The sequence below is a fragment of the Pseudophryne corroboree genome, chromosome 4 (assembly GCF_028390025.1).
Source record: "Pseudophryne corroboree isolate aPseCor3 chromosome 4, aPseCor3.hap2, whole genome shotgun sequence".
Taxonomy (NCBI): Eukaryota; Metazoa; Chordata; class Amphibia; order Anura; family Myobatrachidae; genus Pseudophryne; species Pseudophryne corroboree.
In genome coordinates this window covers 668,125,153-668,145,947 of record NC_086447.1, presented here as the reverse complement: position 1 = coordinate 668,145,947, position 20,795 = coordinate 668,125,153, and the positions used below count along the sequence as shown (strand labels likewise).

Here is a 20,795-nt window from a genome sequence, read left to right as displayed (position 1 = left end):
CATTAGCTACAGGAGTAATTCCAGAGGACTGGAAAAGAGCAAACGTTGTCCCACTGTACAAAAGTGGAAGCAAGGAAGAGGCAAACAACTACATACCAGTGAGTCTTACATGAGTAGTAAGGAAACTGATGGAAACACTCTTAAAAGAAAGAGTTGTAGATTATCTCAAATCCGGCAATTTACAAAATCCCAAACAGCATGGATTCACTGGGGGGGAGATCATGTCAAACAAATCTTATTGACTTTTTTGACTGTGTGACTAAAGTGATAGATAGAAGTGGAGCCATGGATATAGCTTATCTAGACTTTAGTAAGGCTTTTGACACTGTTCCACATCGCAGACTGCTAAATAAACTTGAAAGTTTGGGATTGGATATTAGGATTATTGAATGGATAAAATCTTGGTTGAAGAAAAGAAAACAGAGCGTTGTGGTAAATGGAGTGCATTCACAGGAGGGAAATGTTACCAGTGGAGTACCCCAGGGATCTGTACTTGGACCAGTGCTTTTTAATATCTTTATTGGTGACATTGCAAATGGCATTAAAGGGAAAGTATGCCTTTTTGCAGATGACACAAAGGTATGCAACAGGGTAGACACACCAGGTGGGGTAAAACAAATGATTGAGGATCTAGGTAGACTAGAGGAATGGTCAAGTGTGTGGCAATTACAGTTTAATGCCAAAAAATGCAAAATCATGCACTTAGGTCTCAAAAATCAAAAGGCTAAATATAGTATTAATGGCACTATACTGGAAACTACCGAGGAGGAAAGGGATCTAGGAGTCACTATTTCAGATGACTTAAAGGCAGGTAAGCAATGTAACAAAGCAATGAGGAAGGCTAGTCAGATGCTTGGCTGCATTGGGAGAGGAATCAGCAGCAGAAAGAAATAAGTAATAATGCCACTGTATAGGTCATTGGTATGGCCTCATCTAGAAAACTGTGTTCAATTCTGGAGGCCATATCTTCAAAAGGATATTAATACATTAGAAACTGTACAAAGAAGGGCAACTAAAATGGTGCATGGCCTACATCACGAAACATACCCAGAAAGACTAAGAAATCTCAATATGTATAGTTTGGAGCAGAGAAGGGAAAGGGGGGACATGATAGAAACTTTCAAATATATCAAGGGTTTTAACAAAGTCCAGGAGAGAAACATTCTCCAAATGAAGAGAAGCAATAGGACATGAGGACATGCACTGAGACTGGAGGGGGGGAGGTTCAGGAGAAATTTGTGGAATAGCCTCCCCTCAGAGGTGGTAGAGGCTAAGACAGTAGAGCAATTTAAACATGCATGGGATAGACATAAGGATATCCTTACAAAGAAATAAGGATCAAATAAGGTTAGAGATAAAAATAATGTAAAAAAAAAAAAAAGAGGCAGACTAGATGGGCCAAGTGGTTCTCATCTGCCGACAAATTCTATGTTTCTATGAATCCTGTCACTGAGCAGGAGCTGGCATTTTGGTGTCACCCCTCGGCGGGTGACACCCGGTTGCGGGCCACAACCCCCTTGTGATGCCACTGGCTACACAGTATATTTTCCAGGTTTCAGTAGGTCAACAACACTCATTAGGTCGACCACTATTGGTCGACATGCATTAGGTCGACATGATCTATAGGTTGACTTGTACAAGGTCGACATGAGTTTTTCACTTTTTTTCACTTTTTTTTTTCTTTAATTTTTTTAAAAACTTTTTTCATACTTTACGATCCACGTGGACTATGGGCCTAATTTAGACCTGATCGTTGATGTGCTAAATTTAGCACATCTGCGATCAGCTTCCCTGACATGCGGGGGGACGCCCAGCACAGGGCTAGTCTGTCCTGCATGTCAGGCCCTACCCCGCTGCACAAGGAAAAAAGCATCGCACAGCGGCGATGCTTTTGTACTTGAAGAGTAGCTCCCTACCAGCGCAGCTCCTGCGCGCTGGCAGGGAGCTACTCGTCGATGTCCGGGTCACAGCGGTTGCGTGTGACGTCACGCAGCCGCCGCCCCCCCGCTCGGTCCGGACACGCCTGCGTTGGCCGGACCGCGCCCCTAAAACGGCGGGTAAATGCCGCCGGCCCACCTCCTCCCGTCCAGCGACCACCTTTGCTTGTCAATCAGGCAGAGGCGATCGCAGGGCTGAGACAGCCGTTGGCTGCCTGGCATGCGGCGCCGGCGCATGCGCAGTTCAGACCTGATCGGCTATGATTGGGAATAGTAACCTGTGCCAAACGCAGCGGTAGTGGAGTGAGGCACCTTGCCCACAGCATGCAGAGTGAAGCGAGCCATGCAAGGGGACACGGTGCACCAATTGGGTTTCCTGGTCACTTTATGAAGAAAACGTCACCAATTTTTTTTTTTTTTAAACACGTCGACCTTTTTCCATGTCAACCTTGTTCATGTCAGCCTAATGACCGTGTCGACCTAGTCACTGTTGACCAATAGTGGTTGACCTAATGACTGTCGCCCTATGAGGGTGGTCTTCTGTTTGCCGGCGGTCGGGCTCCCGGCGCTCAGTATACCGGCGCCGGGAGCCCGACAGCCGGCATACCGACACTTATTTTCCCTCGTGGGGGTCCACGACCCCCATAGAGGGAGAATAAAATAGTGTGGCGCGCGTAGCGCGCCACCGTGCCCGTAGCGTGGCGAGCGCAGCGAGCCCGCAAGGGGCTCATTTGCGCTCGCCAAGCTGTCGGTAAGCCGGCGGTCGGGCTCCCGGCGCCGGGATGCTGGTCGCCGGGAGCCCGACCGCCGGCCAGCCGTAGTGAACCCCCCTATGAAGCACCCCTCCCACCATGCACAAAGCCAAATGTGGACTGGAAAGCACCCTACTACCAGCAGACTATGGAGTAGTAAAAGCGCACTGTCTGCACCATCTGACAAGAATCTGGGTTTTGAGGATACCAGGAAAACACTTCCTGACTTACATACAAGAAAATACTGTGTTTCAAGATGTGGTATGTTCTCCTGCATATACAACATAACCAACAGTATGTGGGCACCCAACACACATCTCATCTGTTCTTGTTGAACATCTCATTCCAGAACCATGTGGAGTTAGTGCCCCCTTTGCTTCTATAACAGATTCCACTCTTCTGGGAAGAATTTCCACTAGATTCTGGAACATGGCTGTAGGAATTAGCATGCATTAACAAACAAAATAATTTGGGGCATATTTATTATACCCCACATTTTAGCCCTTTTAAATTATAATTTCTTATCGCTGTATATTGCGGAAACAAGAAATTATACTTATCAGGGCTAAAATCTAACCACCTATTATTACCTTTTACTTTTAAGGTAGAAAGATTCTGCAGCGCGGTACAAGGAATGCATACAGTATCAAAGCAACTTGATTTATCATAAGTAATACTGATATAACTATGGAACTTTTACAACCGTTGCAGTGTATATTTAGCATACCTGAGGGTCTGATTTTGATAGGAACCAGCTCTTTTTCCCTGTTTGCTTGACTTTATGAACTGGCATGAAGAGAATGGTTCACCAGCCAATGTGTCACATCCGCCTGCCAATGTGGGGCCACAAACGTTGAGGTAATAAATATATTTATTGTCTGGATCTTCTGCATGGTAAGGACTCGCTAGAATGCAGCAACAAAATGAAAAGCATTTTTACAAAATATTTAGTAGCAATTGAGAAGGTTAGAAAAGTAAAGCTCAACTTACATTTGAAAAGCTCATTGAATTTGACTCTAACCCTCCATAAAAATACTTTTTTGGGGGGGATATCTGAATCTACCATGTAGGAATACAAATGAAAGACCTACTTTTAATGTTATCCCTATGTGCATGCTATGAACATACCAAAATAGTTTTGTATGCCATCTCTATCTGCTCTACATGACCTGTCCACGCCACTAATGAGGTCATATCTCCTTCCTGTCACAATACTAGGGCGTCTCTCTGACATCCCATGGACAAATAGTTGCAGAAACTAACCTTAAACAAGATTGGTACCCGGGAGAAGCAGAACTATAATAGTCAGAGACAAGTTGGAGGAGTAGAACGAGAATAGTAAGTCTACATTCACTATGTTGAAAGTTACAATGGCAACATAGTTAACATTTTGACATGTAACATACCCCCGTTGCAAGATGTCGGCAATGTATGTTGACATAGTAAAAATGTTGGCATTATGCTTATAATTAGGGTTAGATGTTGACATTGTAAATATGTTAAAAACTATGGCAATGTAGACATGTTACAAGTAAACATGTATGTACTCTGCCGACATTATGCAGCTGACATACTGTATGCTGACATTTTAACGACCAACTTAATGCATACTGTATATTCCACTGTAATGGTGGTAAGGAGGACAAAATACTCACACAAAGGCGGGAATTCAATTGTTTTGTGGGCCCACAAACATAATGAGCATCCACCAGAGCAAAGTGACTAGACCAGTCTAAAGTTCTAATTAGGATGCTCAAATGCCTTTTTGAGCACCAACACCGCAATGTTCAGGGCGCACATTGCACAGACTGAATTGCCACCAAAGTTTATTCTCTGCCAGTATAATAATACTAGTCTCATCGTATGCCTTGGCAACTAAATGATATAAAATGGGTTCAGTGAGGGCCTGAGTCTGAATGTACACAAATGCTGCCGCAGCTGTGAATGTGTGCACGGCCACTGTATGAAAATATGCAAATGCCGCAGCTGCCTGGATTTGTTTTGAGATGCCCACTGGCGGCTAGGCACAAAGATGCAGCGTAGGTCACATATCGGGTCCATTATTGAACTTTGAGTAGCCTGAAGTCATGCGCCATGGTCACAGGAAGCAGGATGCTAGAGCCATTGCAGCTGCATACAGGACCACAGACATGCATCCCAAAAATGGTCATGGCACACCTGTTATTGCCACCACTCCTCGTAACACCCCTAAATGCTCCGTCACTCAACCCATCGCAAGACCATTGCGGCACCCGCGCAATCACCCGATAACCGCTTAACTGCGTTAAAATCGGGTTTGCATTCATTGCTGAATTAAGTTCTGAGTCCCGATCACCTCATCTTTTTACATCACCCAGAAGATGTCAAGAATAGTAGGCAAATACAACTAAAATATATAAGTACAAGGACCCTTAACAGATCCGATTCCGGATGATAGAGTGACAGTCAATAGGATTTCAGTCAATAAGTCGACTACATATGGTCAACTAGTACAAAAATACGACACAAATATGGTCAAAAAAAAAAAAAAAAAAGTAATTTTTTTGGGGGGGAAGGCTGGGTAATTTTTTCACATTTTCTATCATTTACCATCCACACGGACTATGTTTGGAAATAGTAACCTGTGCCGAGCACTGCGGTAGCAGAGCGAGGGATCTAGCCCCGAGCGTGCCAAGTGAAGCAAGCCCGCAAGGGTACATGTTGCCACTAATCTGCCTTAGATATGGGTAAATATACTAAATTACACAAAAAGGGGGGGGGGGGGGTGTCGACCATTTTCATGTTGACCTTTTGACCCAGTCAACCTAATGCATGTCAACCATATGTGGTTGACCAAATGACTGGCAATCTGGTTATTGTCGATCTTTTGAACCACACCCTAACAGATTGTGACGTATTGCGGATTACAAAGATCTGGAAAGAAGAAACCAAAAATAACCAGATATCATTTTCACCTGGCGTTTCTTTGAGAGGGGACAAGTCAATAGAAATCCCCCTCTCCTTGCTGTTCAGTATACAAGTGTCACTTTCCAAGTAATCTGTGTGACAAGCATTCTCTGTAACCCACTCAACCTCGTAGCGGCAATTGCTGTTTGCAGTTAGTTTTGGGCTGGTCACCTAGAGCGTATAGAAAACAAGCACATTGTTATTTTTGTTGTTTTTTTTTTATGACACAAATTTAAATTTAAATTTTATTTATTTATTTTTTGGTACCAATCAGACCCACGCATTCTTTTTCTGGTGCAAGATAAAATCTAGATAAAGCGCTCACATACAAAACACAGTGATTTGCAATGTGCAGCACATAAACAGTACAGAACTTTTAATTTAATATCCAAAACTATCCATTACGGTAATACACTGGCAAATATATTCCATAAGTTTTGGATAGACACCCCTATGATTAGCAGATGCTAGGCGTTTGTCTTATTGAAGTATTCTCCTACATATTTAGGTTTACTTTTATGGGGAGGTCGTAAGAAAAAAGCCATTTCGCCATCTCTTCCATGCAGACATTTTTTGTGTAACTGAGGCTGTAGGGTTGACCAATGAATCAGCTGAAGGTGGGCTTGATTTGCAGACACACAATTCTATTTGATTTTCCTGGGTCTACCAGAACTTGTTTTGACCTAATCAATTCCCTCAAGATTGCAATTGTTTTAATAGTTAAGAATCTGTTATATCTTGCAAATGCATCAAAATGTGCATTCTAATTAGTAGTCTGAATACATTAAGTTAATTGGTTGGTTAAAAATACAGACAATAATGGCATAAAAATGTATTTTAAAATAATTTTAGTAGCAACGCTAATTACTTCTGAAACTAGGGCAGAATCCACTTATACTGCTTTCACACCTAAAACCCGGCTCCAACCCGGAACACTGAGCACAAGTTGGAGACTGAGTTTAGGTCACTTACCCCTTTCAAAATGGTGGATGGACCAGAGTTATTCCAGAGTCAACACTGTTCACACCAGACCAGGTTCTTCCGTCTAACAGTGGACACTTGGAGATGGTGCCTTCTACAAGCACTATTGAGCCCTCCAACCACCTCCTTTTAGGCATTCATACCAGAGGCTACCCGGGTCAGACCCGGGAATAACCCTGGAAAGAGTCCACCGGGCAATTCTGACCCAGGTGGACTCTTTCACACAGAGTTTTGACCCTGGTAATAGCCTGGCTTCAAATCTCTGAGTGAAAGGGGTATTAAGGGGCATACACACAGTGCAATGCTGGCTATGAAAGACTTTAGCTTAACGATTTCCCTTGAAGTTCCCAGAGTCCAGAACCAACGATATTGACTAGAAGCACTGAACGATCTTAGCTATTAAATATTTTTGGCTATGAACGATTTGGGCTATACAGTGGGCTGCAATATCAGGGATGGAATAATCATGGTCGTTGGCTTATACAGTATAGTTAGTACTGTACACACACAAATGATATTCACTATATAATCCAAAATAAACTGTGCATGCACAGTCTCTTTTTTCCAGCGATGACAATATGAGGGAGCATGCATCGTTCATCGTTGGTTCTATACGCATGGTACGATATGCACTAGTTTTTCCAACATTACAGGCTATATAGTCCATATTTTTAGCTAGAATTGTACCATGTGTAGGCCACCTTAGTCAATGGATTATTCAACAATTTGCTATTTATGATCATTTCAATAGAATAATAACCAAGAAAATAACACAACAACCAGACACAAAAAAAAACCTGAAAACATACTGTAAACATACCGGTTAATATATATCAGAATGAGACGTAAAGTATATTAAACTGAGCCAATTCTAATCAGTCTATCAGAATGGTCTCTTCTCTACTTAAAGTACCTTAGGGTCTCAATGAATATAACAGACTGTACTCTTTGGGTTATTTAACCCATTATAATTGTTGCCTTCCAAATAAATACAGGTGGTAACCTGAACTTTGTATAGTATCGTCTTGTATTATATGTTAAGTGGACATGATCTCCTCAATTATCTCAGAGAGTAACATCAAAGACTTTTAGCTCGTCTCCTGCTATGAGCACAAGTGAGACTGTACTTCCATAAGATGTTCTTTACACCCATTATTAATCAGCTCTTACACTTGGTTATGGGTTTTGTCTTACCATAGACTTTATCAAAGCATGTTCTCTCAAGAAAGAGCAGCCACACAATGATTTGGACGTTTGCTATTAAGAACATTAATTCTCACTTTAATCACTTGTCTATCTGACACATAGGGGGGAATTCAAATGCCGGTGAATAACTTCCTCCAGCCGAATCAGTGAAGTGGGATCTTGCACAGAACGGTTCGCTACCCTCCGGGGCAGTGAGCACTTTTGCACGAACCGAGCATTTGTGCGAGAGGTGGTGCCATTGCCGGCATTTAAAAAAATGTGGCAACAGCAGTTTGCACCCTTTGCCTGGAATTGAATTACCCCCATTCTGTACATATTCATTACAAAAAAAAAATGCAAAAAAACAAACATAAAACAATGCAACCTAAAGTTGCAATACAGGTTCTATGCATAATTGAGCGAGATTTCAGCTGGGACTAAATCAATCATGAGCACTTTCTCACCATGGAAATTACATTACAATATACTGTTTGTTATTATCCTAAATTGCAGGATTATAAACCAAATTCTACATATTTATTAAGTGTGGCCTCACATTAAATCACAATATTAAATTCATGTTCTATAGATTAATTTTTATCTAAATCAACAAAGACTGACCTCTTTCCTCTTAAGATCCACTTACCTCGGTGCCTACTGATGGGCAGATAAAGGTTATGGCGACACCTGGAGAGTGACCATTACAAAAGTCAGGTTTGCTTTCAGTTTCATAATGAAGAACAAGCCTGGTGAGAAAGAAACAAAAAAACATTTTAGCCAATACTTTACATGTTAGGGCTCAAAGGCAATATTCTACTTCGCTGTTGTTGTCCAGGTATGTTTTAATGATGCTTTAAGATGTATATTTATAAATGCACGCACAAATATGATATACCGTATATACTCGAGTATAAGCCGACTTTTTCAGCACATTTTTCTATGCTGAAAAAGCCCCCTCGGCTTATACTCGAGTCAGCTCCACGGCTGCAGCAGACGCCGTGGGCTGTGTGGGCGTCCGCTGCAGCCGGCTCCAGGGACAGACACTAGAGGTCATTATTGACCTCTAGTGTCTGTGCGGCGCTGCTATGGGAGAGACGTCATGACGTCTCTCCCATAGAGAGGAGCCGTGGCGGGCTGACGGACGGAACAGCAGCAGAAGTGGTCGGGAAGCAGGAGCGGGGCAGTGGTAAGTATTGTTTTTATTATTTTGTGTGTGTTTGTAAGTGGCAACAGGGCGCAAAGAAAGAGGGGGCACAACTACTGGGGACAAAGAAAGAGGGGGCACAACTACTGGGGGCAAAGAAAGAGGGGGCAAAACTACTGGGGGCAAAGAAACGGGGCACAACTACTGTGGGCAAAGCAACAGGGGGGCATGTTTTTATCTGGCACTGTGGGGGGGATATCTGTCACTGGGGGTATATGTGGCACTGGTGGCACAGCCCTAGCAACAAGCACTACCCCCTGGCAACAAGCATAACACCTACCGCATGAAACCCCTGGCAACGAGCATGACACCCTGAGCATGAAAACCCCTGGCACCGTGCATTTCCAACCCTAGGCTTGTACTCGAGTCAATAATTTTTCCCAGTTTTTTGTGGTAAAATTAGGTGCCTCGGCTTATAGTCGGGTCGACTTATACTGGAATATATACGGTATATGAAAGCTGTAAGTGCTGACATTGTCAAGAGGGAAGGTATAGAAGCATCAACAGCTCAGCAGTGAAGTGGGAAGGGTCATAGAACAAAAGACCCAAATCTTGATTTATTTTGTGATATGCAGACCAGGGACGTGCAGTTAGGGGAAGCAGGGCCTCCCCTGTCATTAATGATTAAAATAATACAAAGAAGATACTTATGACACATATTCTGTGTCATAAGTATCTCCTTTATATTAATCAAATCATTATCACTGTGTACATGGGGTTGGGAGGCACCAATCGCGGTGCCTCTCGTTGTCAGTTGGAAAGCGGCACCATCAAAAGTGCCGCTTTCATACAGGGAAGTGCTTTCAACCCATGAAAGCACGCCCCTGTCAGTGAGGCCAGAGTGATTGGCCAGCGGATCCGTCAATGGATCCGCTGTCATCACTGTGTGGGCGCGGCGGAGGTATGGGCGGCGGGATGTGGCAGGACGCGGCGGAGCTGATAGTATTAGCGGCAGGCCATTCTGCAGAGTTTGGCAGCAGAGCGGTACCAGTTTCAAAAATGGCGCCCTAGCGTCATTTTTTAAATTCAAGATGGCCGCCACAAGCCAATCACTTCTCACAGCGTCATCGACCTGCCCCCTCCGGCTGACTTATATAAGTCAGCGCGAGGCAGTGGCGTCAGTCCGACGGCGGAGGAGGAGCAGTGAAGAGCTCCTGAAGAAAGAAGAAGCCGTAGAAGTCCTGGATGGGCGGCGGCTATGCAAAAGAGCTTAACAGCCGCCGCCCACCAAGTGAAGATGCCGGAAGCCCTGGGACGCGGCAGCCATGCAAAAGAGCTTAAAGGCCGCCGCCTCCCAGGTGAAGACGCCGGAGGAAGACGCTGGAATCCCTGGGAAGGCTGCGGCCCCCCAGGTGAAGACGTCGGAAGCCCTGGGAAGACGGCGGCCATGCAAGAGCTTAAAGGCCGCCGCCTCGCAGATGAAGACGCCGGAAGCCCTGGGAAGGCGGCGGCCCCCCAGGTGAAGACGCCGGAAGCCCTGGGAAGGCGGCAGCCATGCAAAAGAGCTTAAAGGCCGCAGCCTCCCAGGTGAAAACCCCGACTACAAAAAAAAAAAAGTTTTATTAAAGACGTGTGGTGTTTTATTTTAATATTTTCTTTACAGGAGGACTAAAGGTGCCAGCGGGCCCTTTATGTCCGGGCATGCTGGCACTTGTAGTTATCCAAGTGGCAGCATGCTGGGACCTGTAGGCCACCTGTAAAGAATAATATTGACATACAATGAACCCCGCACCCACCGCCACCAGGGGTGCGGGGCATAGCACTGGGCTATCAGCCCAGTGCTGGTTGTTGCTCGGGACGGGGGACCCCATTTTTATTTTTGGGGGCCCCGCTTTCCGAGGAATTCCAGCCCCGGGCTGACAGGCTTGGGGGGCTGTCAATGTTATGGCAGGGGGACCCCACACTGAGTGTCTCCCCTGCTATGGCATTACCCCCTTTTTTTTTTTTTCCTCTATGCTTGGTAGCTGCCAGTGCCTCCCCGGCCACTGACCTCACCGCACGTCACTGATGCAGACGATATGGTCAGAATATGACAATAAATTACGTTCTCCCATTCCTGCCTGTAAGATTCTGACCATGCTGCTCCCTACCTCTCGAAAACTTCAAACAGTCTCTCAAATCCCACTTCTTCATCAAAACCCAGCCAGCTCTCATACTGTTCCATGCTCACTACGACCCCATCTGTTTCACTCGTCTGTCCCTCCCCATTCACACGCAGCCACTGCATCCCAAAACATGGCAGGCAGCTGCCTGCCACCGCAGCTAGGCTATGTAGGCAGGGAGTTACTTGTGGTATTCAAATTATATATCACACCCAATCTTTTTTCTAAAGTGATCCCTGTTATCGCGCATATTGCACCCATAGTAATCAGGTTTAGCTGCATAAAGAGTTAGGGCGCCTCACTACCCCAGGGGTAGTGAGCTGAAATGATGATACCACACCCTTCCGCAGAAACAGAACGGGTGTGGAAGGGGGTTTAAAGAATTGAATAGCGCCCAGGTTCCCCAAACAAGACAATGGACTGAGGCGGGAGCAAAAGCAGAATAGAGCAAGTAACTGTGCACATAGGCAAAAAATGTGGGGCAGATGTACTGTAACATGTGCAGAATCTAAATTGCAGTGTAAAAATAAATCCGCACAGCATATGTGGACTACATGCTAAAGAAGCCAGTATTTATCCTGCATACAAAAAATAATACTATGAGCCCTTGCATTGCAACATGGTTTGTCCAGGTGCAGTTGCTTGCTCAGTAAAGAAGTCATTAACCACTTAATTGGCAAGTATTTTTTCCAAAACCGCTAAGAAATTTTTATGATTGAATTAGGTTAAGTACATTTATTTAAAACATATCCAATACAATTTTATAAAAAAACAAATGAAAAGCACATTAAAAAAACAACATAAGTACAAACATTTAAGGCCGATATATCGGACCATCAATGACCAGACTATCATGATTCTACATTTTCCCAGCGGCTGCTAATCTATGCAGCTGAAAAGTGGGTGGTGTTGCCGGCCTGTCCAATCAGCAGTAATCAGCAGCACAGCAGGCACTGGGGTGCGTAACCAGGAAGCAGAGGGACCATGAGGATTCTCTTCCAGCAGCTACACAGTGGGCTTTCTGACTGGTCACATCACATGTCAGGGAAAGCTCAGACTGCTGCGGTCGCATCTGATGCAACCACGCCATGCAACTGGTTAAGACCATATTCTTTTGCATAGATGCAGCCCAGGGAGATTGTAATGCAGCCCCCTGAGGGTCTGTTTGAGACAGCATGGCGTGGGAGGGTTGAGAGGTGGCAGGGCTACCAGGGTCCCTGAGGCAGTAGAAGGAGAAACTTGTTGACTAGGATGCTCAGACATGTTGATCACTCCTGCAATGGAGCAATACCATCATGCCAAGAAAAGCATGTCACGCAGCAGCCAATAGATTCAGGTTCAAGTGTAGTGAGGAGCAGAGACAAGGTACCAGGGCACAGTGGAGTTGTCGAGAGAGAGATAGAAGTCCAGGGGGGGAGGGGGGGGGGGGGTGCAGGACAGAGAGGAGGATTACCAGGAGGGAGACAGATGAGATTACAATGTAGCTGGGCAGAGAGATGGGGTGATAGTGAGCAGAGGGGGCAAATGGTCCAGGACCGAATGGAGGGGATCCAAGTGAGAAAGCAAAAAAAGACAAAAAAAAACACAACAACCACTGCACAATAGTATGAGAGGGGAATAGGGAGGGAGATTTGAAGGTGTTGCAAGAGACTGGAAACAAAACACCCTGCACAATAGCTAGTGAGCGGTGGATGAGAAGTCCAAAATAAAAGTAAAGAATACTTCTGTGAGGGGGCATGGCTGGGAGTAGCATGGTGCAGGCAGTACTTGCCCGCTCTCCCGCATATATATGGCAAAAAATCCTGCTTATTTGGATATTCTTGCTCCCCACTCATAGATTTTGAGGGTTATTCTCTCCTGTCTATCCTGGTGTCCCGTTACAGACTCCTGCTGTGACACTTAAGGGTGTATTCCTCGGACTTTGTGGTGTCTAGTTCCTCCTCCATCTAGCTCGGTGCTGCTTCCATATCTGCTCCTGCTTTCCTGACTCTCATCATCAGACTGCTGGTCCCTGGCCGTGACTCCTGGTGCTCTGGTCCCTCTGTTGCCGGCTGTCTACACGACCTCTGCTTCCTGCTGCCCTGCTTTAGTGTGCTGGAGGTGACTGCCACCATTTTGGGACTCCCCTAATCTGATGCTGTAGCACTGCGGTCTCATCTCTGCAGGCTTCTTCTGGCAGTGACTCCACTCTCCTGCTGCTCGCCTAGGAATTCTGTTCCTGGTTCCCTTCACCTGGAAGTGAATTAGCGGGCTGGTGGTCAATTTCCCCTTCAGTGTACATGATGGTGGGGTCCAACTCCTTGCAGCTCAAAGCCCTAGTGGTGGCTGCAGCATAAAAGTTTGACTGTCCTGGTCTGTGCTGACTGTTCCAATCTTCTCTGGCCAATATTATCAGCTGTCACCTGCCTGATAATACTCATTTCAGCTATCCTGTTGGACTCAGGTTGGTGTCATCATTTCCCTGTATACTGCTGGGAGTTTCTGTTTCAATCTCTCCTGCTATTTTATATACTGTACTGGACTCAGGCTCCACATACTGCACCTGCTCCTGTTGATTTCCTATCTATCCATTGATCTTTATTTCAAGTATGGATAGCTCCCTGCAACGGTATCCGGACTCCAGATCGACAGCAAAAAGGTCGACAAACCTTAGGTCGACGCCAATTGGTCGACAAACCTTAGGTCGACATGGACCAAGGTCGACATGAGTTTTTCACAATTTTTTCCTTTTTTGGAACCTTTTCATACTTAACGATCCACGTGGACTACGATTGGAACGGTAATCTGTGCCGAGCGAATCGGTTGCGGAGCGAAGGCACCATGCCCGAAGCATGGCGAGCGAAGCGAGCCATGCGAGGGGACGCGGTGCACTAATTGGGGTTCCCGGTCACTCTACGAAGAAAACGACACAAAAAAACAAACTCATGTCGACCCTTTTCCATGTCGACCTTTTGTCCATGCCGACCTAAGGTGTGTCGACCAATTGACGTCGACCTGTTTGTCGACCTTTTTGCTGTCGATCCTGAGTCCCAGACCCCCCTGCAACAGATTCTTTGGGCTATTAATACCTCTGCCCAGAGGCTTATCAATAAGCTTGAAGACGTTCAGGTGGATATTCTCTCCCCCTGCTGTGCACCTTGGAAGATCTGGAAAGGGGTTGGGGTGGCTATACACCTCTTAAAACTGCACACTAATTATCTCATCCTGCAAGACGTTTTTCAGAATGCCCTAAATCTAGCCTCCAACCAATCCCTGAAAACGCACCTCTTCATTCAGTCAAATTTCTCACCCAGCCCACTTACCCTTCCTAGATATACTACTAGAGTAACATTAACACCTCTACACTAATTTGTTGAGTTTAACATGGACTTCAGCATGCCAAGATCCAATCTACTTCTCTGTTAACATCTCCCTCTACCCTGTTTCCACAAATCCACCATCTTTGTGACATCCTTGACTCATAAAACAACTAAACACCCTTCATTTGTGTTCTCATGTTATACCTAGATTATTGTAATCAACTCCTCTCTAGCCTTATACCTGCCCTTCCCCTCTTCAGTTTATCCTTAACACTGCTGCTAGCTCAACCTCTGCTGCCCCTTCTGCCAGTCACTCCACTGACACCGCCATCTCTAGGGTCCCATGTCTACGCACACTGCAGAGCAGCAGAAATCACCGGGAAAATAGTGCGGCCGGAACCTTCCCAGTGATTTGAGTATGCTCCGAAGAGAATGCCCCAGGAACAAGGAACAAAGCCAGAGTAAACTACATTGCCAGAGGCCCTTCTCCTCTCTTAAACCGCCACTGACAGATCTATTGGTCTAAGGGGGAGATGTACTAAGCAGTGATAAAAGTGGAGAAGTGAGCCAGTGGAGAAGTTGCCCATGGCAACCAATAAGCATTGATGTAACATTTATCATTTGCATATTATAAAAGTATACGGGCAACTTCTCCACTTTTACCACTGCTTAGTACATCTCCCCTAAAGTCTTTAAAGCACCATAACAGAAATAGAGATGAAAGATACTCAACGATCAAACCACTGAACATCTGAAAAATAATCAAAACGACAATTTGAAATGGAAAATGTACCTATCTTTAACATATGAAGTGAGGGCTTCTTTGGGTTTGCCAACATCATAAGCCTTCCCATCCTTTATAAGGCAAGCAGCGCTCCCATGGGGACAAGTTGAAGTCTCTCCCTCTGAGGTACCTGACAGAAAAAAAAAAAAAAAAAAAAAAAAGTAAAACAAACTAAGTTCATGGCTCTGTTTTTATAACAACAAATACACTGCCGCAATGCATTTTTATACCAAGGAAATATTCCAGGAAGACAGGATCCTGCAAAACCTGTTTGTAGAAACAACAATCTTGAAATAGATTTGGTCCTAGCAAATTTAAATGTAACTACAAAATCATATATTAAGTCTATGGCATTGCACAAATATATTTAAGTTAACAGTGGGCCCTAATTATGGTATATATCCTGCAGTGCCAAAACTAGGATTTTCATCACTCGGGGCAAGGCAGTAATTTGGCGACCCCCCCCCCCCCCCCACCCTTCCCTGTCAGACTAAAATAATCAGATTATCAAAAAAAAAAAAAAAAAAAAGGAGATACTATTGGACAATATTACCCTATGTGCCTCAAATGCCCTATGCGTCACATGCCCCACCAGCGTGTTCAACTACATGCTCCTCTGTGTGTCCCCATACATTGCACTATGGCCCTTATTCCGAGTTGTTCGCTCACTAGCTGATTTTAGCAGCATTGCACACGCTAGGCCGCCGCCCTCTGGGAGTGTATCTTAGCATAGCAGAATTGCGAACGAAAGATTAGTAGAATAGCGAATAGAAAATTCTTAGCAGTTTCTGAGTAGCTCAAGACTTACTCCTACACTGCGATCAGCTCAGGCTGTTTCGTTCCTGGTTTGACATCACAAACACGCCCTGCGTTCGGCCAGCCACTCCCCCGTTTCTCCAGACACTCCCGCGTTTTTCCATGACACGTCTGCGTTTTTTAGCCAACGCCGGGAAAACGCTGAGTTACCACCCAGAAACGCCCCTTTCCTGTCAATCATTTACAGAACACCAGTGCGCCTGAAAAGCGCCGCAGACGCTACAGCAAAACAGCTAAGTTTTTAGTAAAATTACTAAGCGCATTCGCTCTGCGTACTTTGCGCATGCGCAGTTAGCGGCTGATCGCAGTATAGCGAAAATCGGCAACGAGCGAACAACTCGGAATGACCCCCGTATCATAACACTACATCACTGCACTACATTCTCCTAATCACTGCACATCACTATACTACATACCCTACACGCTGAACTACATCACTGCAATGCCCCTATGCACTGCACTACATACCCTATATGCTACACTACATCACTACACTACATCCCCTTATATGCTGCACTACATGCCCCTATATACTGCAATACATAACTACACTACATACCCTATCAAGTACACTACATCACTACACTACATCCACCTATAAGCTACACCAAATCCCTCTATCTGGGAGGCAAAGCGGAGGTTGATACTGCTAACTGGTAGCACAGTGCGCTTCTATAGCTTGTACAGTGCACCGCACGCTAGTCGCAGCACTGCATGGCAAAGAAGAGAGTTTAAGACAGTAGCCAACATAGGAGAGATCCAAGGTACTGGAGTTCACCTGCACAGCGTTGGAGCCAGGTGGGTCAGAGACATTACCCCGGGAGCTGTTTGCCGTTTCACTGGAACAGCACAACACTTCCAGTAAAAAAAAACCTGCTCCTCTGTAAATCCTTCGTGCCCCCCTCAAATCCCGCACCTGGGGCGCATGCCCACTTAGGCCCCCCCTAGTTACGGCCCTGTATCCTGGGACCAATTCTTTTTCTCTCACCTGTTATGTTGTAGCTTTTTTGCCTTTTAGGTCCACAGGTAGAATCAACCTATATACAACGTGACCACTCCTGTGGGCTTTATGTGCTTGTGACAAGCATCTGGATTTTATGGGACACAATCCCTTTGGACCATATGCACAACAATATGCTAACAATAAGGCATAATCTGGCCTAATGAAATATTGAAGCTAGAGCTCTAGATATCACCACTACTATAAAGAGCAGTGTCCTACAGTGTAGCCTAAATTATTATTTGTAGGTCATGAACTCATATCTAGGCTGCTTTGTGGACACTACAGTCAATCATAATCACCATATGATCACTGCTAGAAGCGTTGTGATTATACTTAACTTAGCTTATTTTAACTTGTTTTTTTTTTAATCATGCATTTTATGGATGAAGAAATTTCTACTGGTTACAAATGAATGGGAGGAGACGGATTCAGCAGGGAAATGGAATATGCAACTGGATTTATGGAAGGGACATAGAGAGTGAATATAAAAACATTTTAGTATCTAGACAAATGCTAGCCTGCTACCATCAGCGCCAGAAAACTGCCTACTCCTGTGTATGCGTATACACGCTGCTGCAACACATCCTAGTTGGTGTCTGCTAATTCCCATTGGTCCTTTACGCTGGAACAGTCTGTGCTGAGTAGCCGGCAGAGGGCTGTGGTTGGAGACACTGGGTTCACTCCAGAACTGCCAGGGAACAGGATAGTGCAGTGGTTCCCAAACTTTCTTGATTCACGGTGCCCTAGAGTATCAGAATTTTTTTTCCACTGCACCCCTTTGCCAAAAGTTTCTAAGAAATTTAGAAAAAAAATATGAAATTAAGTAAATTGTGTTTATATGTCATCTTTTGGTTTTGTCATGTGGTGAGGGACAAGATTTGCTTTGGTTTGTCCACATATTTTATAATTGCCAACTACCAGCACTGGTTTTATATATCACATTGACCATAATAATTTGAATTGGTCCTGGACCACCAAGCCAAGGCACCCCCTGCAAATGTCCCGAGACACCCCAGGGTGCCACGGCATACAGTTTGAGAACCACTGGGATAGTGTTTTGGGCAACCCTGTTGTCGCAGCATACAGCCGATGAAGATTTCTTGAAGTAGGTGTTTATTGCTCCACAGCATACAAGATGTTACAGAAGCATCCTCCTCTCAGAGTCAGATAAAATACCTACATTCAAAGCCACACAATCCTTTTTATATAGTCAGAAGACACAACACAGCATGTTGAAATCCTCTCCAAAATACCTTTAGGACTATATCATCAATCAGACCAAAGAGCAAAACGATTTCCTCCTATCTTTCATATATCTGTAACAAACGTACAGGAAATCATTGATTCCAAACATACTGGTCACTTTACATAGAGAAACACAGACATCTCTTTCATTAACACCATTCCACAGGACCCTGCAAAATCCAGGCACATCACCTGGAGTGAGTACACAGACCACAATCAAAGGCCTTGTCAATCACCAGACCGCCTGTGCTAGGAAAGTACAATTACCATCTCCTACACTCACAGAAGATGGTCACTCCTTATACAGTACGTGCATACTTACCTTTCAAATATATTTAATCACATCTTCAATATAAATACGTTTAAACATGTCACACGCTATTAAATATATTTTGCTTTATACACCAAGACACTGCAGGTCAGCTGTAGTGCTTTACAGCAATAAATATACTTTAATGCAGTTTATTTTATATATGTCTGCATTACTGTTAGCACTAGTCCCAGTATCATGCACTGGCAGCCTTACGCTGCAGCCTGGGACTAAGCATTCCTTACAGCGGTTATTACTTTTACAACTGGCGCCTCAGCGCTGATTGGTCCATTCAAAAATGGTGCAGAAGCATGAGGGCTAATCCCATCAGTGCCATGGCCACCACCTTGGCCATGTGGGCCGTGTCTCCAGACACAAGCTGGCTAAATATGATAGGCACATTCCATGGGATAAAACTTTCAAAGAAATGTCCCTGGAAATCCTGAACACTTGGCAACGATTAAATATTAAGATGGTTTTGTTTCATTCAATTGTACTATACTGGCAAAATAATAACAATCCAGTTTGTAGGTCTCCAATGACTAATCACTTTGTTTACATTGAATTAATAGTTATCAAAAATTATTTAGGACTTACAGGAAAAAAAATAAGAATTTACTTACCGATAATTCTATTTCTCGGAGTCCGTAGTGGATGCTGGGGTTCCTGAAAGGACCATGGGGAATAGCGGCTCCGCAGGAGACAGGGCACAAAAAGTAAAGCTCTCCGATCAGGTGGTGTGCACTGGCTCCTCCCCCTATGACCCTCCTCCAAGCCTCAGTTAGGTACTGTGCCCGGACGAGCGTACACAATAAGGGAGGAATTTTGAATCCCGGGTAAGACTCATACCAGCCACACCAATCACACCGTACAACTTGTGATCAAAACCCAGTTAACAGTATGATAACAGAGGAGCCTCTGAAAGATGGCTTCCTAAACAATAACCCGAATTAGTTAACAATAACTATGTACAATTATTGCAGATAATCCGCACTTGGGATGGGCGCCCAGCATCCACTACGGACTCCGAGAAATAGAATTATCGGTAAGTAAATTCTTATTTTCTCTATCGTCCTAGTGGATGCTGGGGTTCCTGAAAGGACCATGGGGATTATACCAAAGCTCCCAAACGGGCGGGAGAGTGCGGATGACTCTGCAGCACCGAATGAGAGAACTCCAGGTCCTCCTTAGCCAGAGTATCAAATTTGTAAAATTTTACAAACGTGTTCTCCCCTGACCACGTAGCTGCTCGGCAAAGTTGTAATGCCGAGACCCCTCGGGCAGCCGCCCAAGATGAGCCCACCCTTCCTTGTGGAGTGGGCCTTTACAGATTTAGGCTGTGGCAGGCCTGCCACAGAATGTGCAAGTTGGATTGTGCTACAGATCCAACGAGCAATCGTCTGCTTAGACGCAGGAGCACCCATCTTGTTGGGTGCATACAATATAAACAACGAGTCAGATTTTCTGACTCCAGCTGTCCTTGCAATATATATTTTTAATGCTCTGACAACGTCCAGTAACTTGGAGTCCTCCAAGTCACTTGTAGCCGCAGGCACTACAATAGGCTGGTTCAGATGAAATGCTGACACCACCATAGGGAGAAAATGCGGACGAGTCCGCAGTTCTGCCCTGTCCGAATGGAAAATCAGATATGGGCTTTTGTAAGATAAAGCTGCCAGTTCTGACACTCTCCTGGGCGAAGCCAGGGCTAGTAACATGGTCACTTTCCATGTGAGATATTTTAAATCCACCTTTTTTAGTGGTTCAAACCAATGAGATTTTAGCAAGTCCAAAACCACATTGAGATCCCACGGTGCCACTGGAGGCACCACAGGAGGCTGTATATGCAGCACTCCCTTAACAAAAGTCTGGACTTCAGGAACTGAAGCCAATTCTTTTTGACAGAAAATCGACAGGGCCGAAATTTGAACCTTAATAGATCCCAATTTGAGACCCATAGACAATCCTGATTGCAGGAAATGTAGGAATCGACCCAGTTGAAATTCCTCCGTCGGAGCACTCCGATCCTCGCACCACGCAACATATCTTCGCCAAATGCGGTGATAGTGTTGCACGGTTACTTCCTTCCTTGCTTTAATCAAAGTAGGAATGACTTCTTCCGGCATGCCTTTTTCCTTTAGGATCCGGCGTTCAACCGCCATGCCGTCAAACGCAGCCGCGGTAAGTCTTGAAACAGACAGGGACCCTGCTGAAGCAAGTCCCTCCTTAGA

The 20,795-nt window shown here is 44.9% G+C and overlaps 1 protein-coding gene across 1 annotated transcript in view; it reads right to left on the bottom strand.

The window, feature by feature from the left end:
- Nucleotides 1-20,795, bottom strand: part of IGF2R (insulin like growth factor 2 receptor) — a 490,127-nt gene that overhangs the window by 306,648 nt on the left and 162,684 nt on the right. Inside the window, exons 6-9 of the mRNA XM_063917832.1 lie at nt 15,200-15,320; nt 8,448-8,547; nt 5,644-5,806; nt 3,417-3,594 (exon numbers count right to left, since the gene is read on the bottom strand). Coding sequence (XP_063773902.1) covers nt 3,417-3,594; nt 5,644-5,806; nt 8,448-8,547; nt 15,200-15,320 — 562 coding nt within the window. The remainder of the gene's footprint in view (nt 1-3,416; nt 3,595-5,643; nt 5,807-8,447; nt 8,548-15,199; nt 15,321-20,795) is intronic.